Source organism: Salmo trutta, chromosome 34, assembly GCF_901001165.1.
Source record: "Salmo trutta chromosome 34, fSalTru1.1, whole genome shotgun sequence".
Lineage (NCBI taxonomy): Eukaryota > Metazoa > Chordata > Actinopteri > Salmoniformes > Salmonidae > Salmo > Salmo trutta.
The window spans coordinates 18,217,552-18,223,896 of NC_042990.1; the positions used below are offsets into that span (position 1 = coordinate 18,217,552).

The 6,345-nt window shown below is 43.8% G+C and overlaps 1 protein-coding gene across 1 annotated transcript; it reads right to left on the reverse strand.

The window, feature by feature from the left end:
• Nucleotides 1-326: 326 nt before the first annotated feature.
• On the reverse strand, nt 327-4,875 carry LOC115173206 (uncharacterized). Its single transcript, XM_029731127.1, has 3 exons — nt 4,760-4,875; nt 1,449-1,699; nt 327-1,306 (listed from the first exon to the last, which is right to left on the reverse strand). Exons 1-3 carry the CDS (start codon nt 4,799-4,801, stop codon nt 436-438), a joined length of 1,164 nt encoding a protein of 387 aa, XP_029586987.1. The 5' UTR covers nt 4,802-4,875; the 3' UTR covers nt 327-435.
• Between the last annotated feature and the right edge of the window lie 1,470 nt (nt 4,876-6,345).

The following is a 6,345-nucleotide window of genomic DNA, read 5'->3' on the forward strand; positions in this document are numbered from 1 at the left end:
GTTCATAATAAACTTCTATATTTATCCTGTTTTATATACTATAGATACTGCCTGCCAGGGTACTTGGCATTGTAACTGGCTTGTTGCTATGAATACCAGATGCTATGTGAAGTAAGATGCAGGGGCTTTTCTATAGTAATTTCCAGGTGATAAGCACAAGTAAACACACGGTTTAACACTGTCAAGTCTGTTTTCACATTTTACATTTTACATTTTAGTCATTTAGCAGACGCTCTTATCCAGAGCGACTTACAGTAGTGAATGCATACATTTCATACAATTTCATACATTTTTTTCTGTGCTGGCCCCCCGTGGGAATCAAACCCACAACCCTGGCGTTGCAAACACCATGCTCTACCAACTGAGCTACAGTCAAAGGGAGTCAGGGGTCAAAGGGAGTTAGGGGTTAAGAGGTCAAAGATCCTGGGTCAGAGGTCAAAGGACAGCGTCCTGGAGGTTGCTCACTGCCATCCTCCTGAGGGCCTTTCCGGACACTTCCAGCGGGTTCTCCAGTGATTCCAGCCTGACGTTCTTCCTGGAAGCCTTCTCCAGCATGCGACTGGCCTCCTTCAGGGCTTTCTCTGTCCTCCTAGTCTTCTCTGTCTTCTCTACCCTCAGGGCTTTTCCCTGCTGGAACCCTTGGGCCAGCTTGGCCTCTTCCCCATGTAATCCTTCTGTTGACATGTTAGATTTGCTCTGATCCTCCTTGAGGCGCTCTGCCCTCCTCAGACGCAGCCTCTTTTTGCCGGTCTCCTGCTGGAACGGGCCAGCCGCTTGGCATACGCTCTCCTCGCCACGTGGTGCTAGCGCCTGCTGGGCCTGAGCTTTGGCACTGATGGGGAAAGAGGCAGAGGGAGAGACTGGTTTGCTTCTAGGAGGAGGATGGAAGTCTTTAATGGTAGAGCCGATATCTTCTGAGAGTCTTTCTCCTGTGTGTCTCTGGATTGGGTTGGCATGAGCAAGCTCCGCTCTCAGAACCTTCTGCTGTCGCTGGACTCTGGGTGCTGTTTCATTCAGGGGCAGGGGACGTGGGGCTGGGGTGGAGACACACTCTGCTGCACCCTTAACCAGTTCTGGTCTCTCTCCTCTCACCCCACAGGCCTTCACCTTCCTGGGGCAGGGTTGGTCCCCCACTGTAGTGTCCAGTTTGCGGGAAGCAGCCTTGGCCTCCAGCCCAATCCCCTTCATCTTCTGTCTATGGGCCTTCTGCACCTCCCTGGGCAGTTCCAGAGGGGCCAGCTTCAGAGGCCGCCGCAGAGGCAGGTTCTCCCCCTCCCTCGGTCGGGATGAGCCAGGCAGGGAAGACCTGGACAGGAAGGAAGGAAGGAACAAATGAACAAACAAATAAATCATTGCATGAATTCATATTATTGTAAAAAAATATATACAAATTTAAAATACATGTATAGCTGCCTCAGCCAAGTGAGCCAACAGTACATAATACATACCTGACTAGGAGCGAGGAGTCTCTCTGGGTTGCAGGGCCCTCTTGGCCCAGTGTTGGCAGCATGGCAGAGCCAGTCTTAAGCGGACCCACCATCACCACCTCCTCTTCCCCTCCCTGTGTGGCTGACAGATGGAGTTTAGGTGTTTTGGAATGGCATTCATTTTTAGACGCTAGACGGTGGTTCTGGCCGGTGAGATGCATCATGGTATTTTTAGCCTGAGAGGTCAGCAGGTCTTCTGGTTGGGGCAAGACCTGTGACAAAACACACATCACTCACAAATGAATATCACTCACTCGCTTACATTACATGAATATCTAACATTGCCAGTCAACACTGAAAAGCCATCAGATGAAATCATAGCATAGTATTGAATACTTATAAAGTAGACCTATCAATGCTAAATACTGTATGCTCTAGAACAGTGGTTCCCAAATTTTTTATAGTCCCGTACCCCTTCAAACATTCAACCTCCAGCTGCGTACCCCCTCTAGCACCAGGGTCAGCTCACTCTCAAATGCTGTTTTTGACATCATTGTAAGCCTGCCACACACACACACACACTATACAATACATTTATTAAACATAAGAATGAGTGTGTGTTTTTGTCACAACCCAGCTCGTGGGAAGTGACAAAGAGCTCTTATAGGACCAGAGCACAAATAATAATCAATCATTTTGCTCTTTATTTAACCATCTTACATATAAAACCTTATATGTATGAAAATTGTGAATAACTCACCACAGGTTAATGAGAAGGGTGTGCTTGAAAGGATGCACATAACTCTGCAACGTTGAGTTGTATTGGAGAGTCTCAGTCCTAAATCATTTCCCACACACAGACTGTGCCTGTATTTAGTTTTCATGCTAGTGAGGGCCGAGAATCCACTCTCACATAGGTACATGGTTGCAAAGGGCAGCTGTGTCTTAACAGCGAGATTTGCCAAGGCAGGATACTCTGAGCGCAGCCCAATCCAGAAATCTGGCAGTGGCTTCTGATTAAATTCAATTTTCACAGAACCGCTTATTGCAATTTCGATGAGGCTCTCTTGCTCAGATATCGGTAAGTGGACTGGAGGCAGGGCATGAAAGGGATAACGAATCCAGTTGTTTGTGTCATCTGTTTCGGGAAAGTACCTGCGTAATTGCGCACCCAACTCACTCAGGTTCTTCGTATATCACATTTGACATTGTCCGTAAGCTTGAGTTTATTTGCACACAAAAAAATCATACAATGATGGAAAGACCTGTGTGTTGTCCTTGTTAATGCAGACAGAAAAGTGCTCCAACTTCTTAATCATAGCCTCAATTTTGTTCCGCACATTGAATATAGTTGCAGAGAGTCCCTGTAATCCTAGATTCAGATCATTCAGGCGAGAAAATATCAACCAGATAAGGCAAATCGTGTGAAACTCGTCATCATGCACGCTGTCAGACAAGTGAAAATGATGGTCAGTTAAGAAAACTTTAAGCTTGTCTCTCAATTTAAAAAAACCTGACAATACTTTGCCCCTTGATAACCAGCGCACTTCTGTATGTTGTAAAAGCGTTACATGGTCGCTGCCCATATCATTGCATAATGCAGAAAATACACGGGCCTTGCTGTAACAAAGTTAACCATTTTCATTGTAGTGTCCAAAACGTCTTTTAAGCTGTCAGGCATTCCCTTGGCAACAAGAGCCTCTCTGTTGATGCTGCAGTGTACCCAAGTGGCGTCGGGAGCAACTGCTTGCATGCACATTACCACTCCACTATGTCTCCCTGTCATGGCTTTTGCGCCATCAGTACAGATACAAACATGAGCAGCAGCTACGTTTGGACCGTTAATGGAATTCCCGCGAGAGTGTAATGGTTAATGTGATTGGATGTTCATTATTTGACTAGGATACCTGTATTTGACATTGTGTTGTTATTTCGCTGAACACTAGATAGTTACATTTTATTTTTGGCAGTGAAACGAGGCTACTCAGGCAAGAAAAAAACATCACCCAAATGTATAGCCCCGTTGGAAAATATAAATATAAAAATATATTCATAAATTGAAAATGTGAAGAAAAAATGTGAAAAAATTTATATATTAATAATAATTATGTTTTTTTTATGTGAATCACATTTTGATTTGGCGTACCCCCGACGGCATTGTGCGTACCCCTTGGTACTCTCAGGTATTCCCAGTTTGGGAATACCTGCCTTAGAGGTATTGTCATACTGTCTGCTTTGTATACTCGTTGTAAATGTCCAACATTCCGCTGCAGATTTCCACAAAGATAACCAATTTAACACTTCAACTCATTCAAAACCAGTGGCATAGGAATGGAACATTCAAAATTGAATGATTTTTCAATAAAAAAAACCTTGATATCAATAATGAGACCTCAATATTCGCATTAGTTTTATGTGGAAAATGTGATATTCTTAGTTGATTTCTCATAAAGACTGTTAAAGTATAGCTCATATATAATTTGTATAACATTAAACAAATTAATCAGCAAATTAATCAGAATAGCAATCTCCTGAAGACAGTAGTTAATCTAAACCTAGAATATTACTGTATATCACAGAAACTGATGCAAACATTGTACACAGTTAACCAATCATTTCTGCCTCTTCTACATAGTGTTATTCACTCCTGAGAAGGTTATAGACTGCATATAACAAGCAATGCCTGATCATTTCACTGCATGTGTACACTAATGAGCATCATACAATGCGTCCTACTGCCAATAAACACTGAGTGTACTAAACATTATATACACTGAGCTCTTTCCATGACAGATTGACCAGGTGAATCCAGGTGAAAGCTATGACCCCTTATTGATGTCACTTGTTAAATTCACTTCAATCAGTGTAGATGAAGGGGAGGAGACAGGTTCAAGGATGTTCAAGCCTTGAGACAATTGAAACATGGATTGTGTGTGTGTGCCATTCAGAGGGTGAATGGGCAACACAAAAGATTGAATTGCCTCTGAACGGCGTATGATAGTATGTGCCGGGCGCAACGGTTGTGTCAAGAACTGCAACGCTGATGGGTTTTTCATGCTCAACAGTTTCCCGTGTGTATCAAGAATGGTCCCCCACCCAAAGGTCATCCAGCTAACTTGACACAACTGTGGGAAGCATTGGAATCAACATGGGCCAGCATCCCTGTGGAACGCTTTCGACACCTTGTAGAGTCCATGCCCCGATGAATTCAGGCTGTTCTGAGGGCAAAAGGAATTCCTAATGTTTGGTATACTCAGTGTATATGTATAATCCCATTAAGACACAACTAGGAAGAAGGTAGGTAAGTGATGATATACATCTATAATACTCACAGGTTTGACAAATTCCTCTAGCTTGAATTTTTGCCGAATCATTTCTTCCCCGAGAAAGCCCAGGAGGAAAGGCTGTTGTTGTTGTTTTCACTCTCTGTGCTATGTCCAGCCCTGGGCTGAAAGCAGGGGTTGGGATAACACTACAGTAAAAGGCAGCGCAGGCAGGTAGGTTTTAGTTGCTTGCTGACTGGCTATAAGATCATTAGGAGGATTAGGGTCAGCGGGCAGCAGGGTCATCTGTAATGATCCCAAATCTGGCTCAGGGACACCTGGAGAGAACCATGAAGGTAGTGGTTTAATACAGAGTCAGGGTGATGGTACTAGACAGCAGCTTGCAATCCAGCCTGGGGACTGGTACTGGTTTGATCGTTGATAACAGTTAGTCAACATGTAGCAGACCAGGGTAGTGTGCCAATGGCTCCTCATGCAGGGTAGTTTATCAAGTACAGTTTTCACTCTTTAATGACCTATTGATTAAAGCCTATTGATTAGAACAAGACATGAGATCGTATGGCATTTTGTTCAAACTAAATGAATTTAGGAGTGAATCATAATGAACGGGGACTGTTAGTGTGGCGTTATCACCACTAGATGTTGCCAGAGGCTACTGAAGTCTATCTGAATTGTTTATCTCACTGCATCACTAGATAGAAGCGTAGTAGTGATTCTAGAGATATGGGTTTGGAGAACTTCAGAGGAAGCTCGGGACGTGTACCTGATGTAGTCTGTCAATATATACAATATCCTAGCGCTTGATTCAATCTGTATCGTTATAGTGCACTAAAAATGCAAAGGTCATTTCCCATTGAGCCGACAGATGCAGAGCTTACCGTGGATGCAGTCTCTGCTAACGCGGGAACATTGCCTTTACGTATCAATCACGCTGTAACGCAGAACTTCAGTGCAACGGATTGAATCGAGAATGAATTTCTATATAAACTGATAGAGAAAGATGAGTTTTCTCTCTGACAGCGGGCTACAGTGTATTGTGTGTGTGCCACTATGCATGGGAGTAATATAGGTTAGAATAATTAAAGTGTCTGTGATCCTGTTGTAATCGGTAGCCTATTGCATATGGCATGCAGTTACCTACTCACATTCCTGTGTAAATCTATTTGGACAGGTTGATTAGACGTGAGACTCTAGTGTGCTGCCTGCAGGAGTTCCTGTATCTCTACATCAGTCTCAAACAGCAGCAAGTTTGTACATTATTCACTTTTATTCATTGTCAACAAGGGGGTGTAGATCTTTGCAGGGGTGTGGTCCACTCGGGAGCAAGGCCCACCCAATCAGATTGAGCAAAAAATACATGTATGCTCTACTTGTCAGTGTTCCATACGGGGCAGTATTTGTCTTTTTACCTATGCACAGCACTTGACTTGGGCAGCAGCTCACAAGAACTGAGTACCCGCACCTAAAATGTTCTTCTGGTTGAGTTCCTGCTCCTCTTATAGAATATTTGCTAAAAAGTATTGTGCAGTTCCTGCATCTAAATGTAAAATGTGCTGGCACCCAAAATGAGGTACCGGCACCTCTGTCAGTCCCAGTCAAGCACTGGCCTGAACATGCATACCTCATCAGATAGA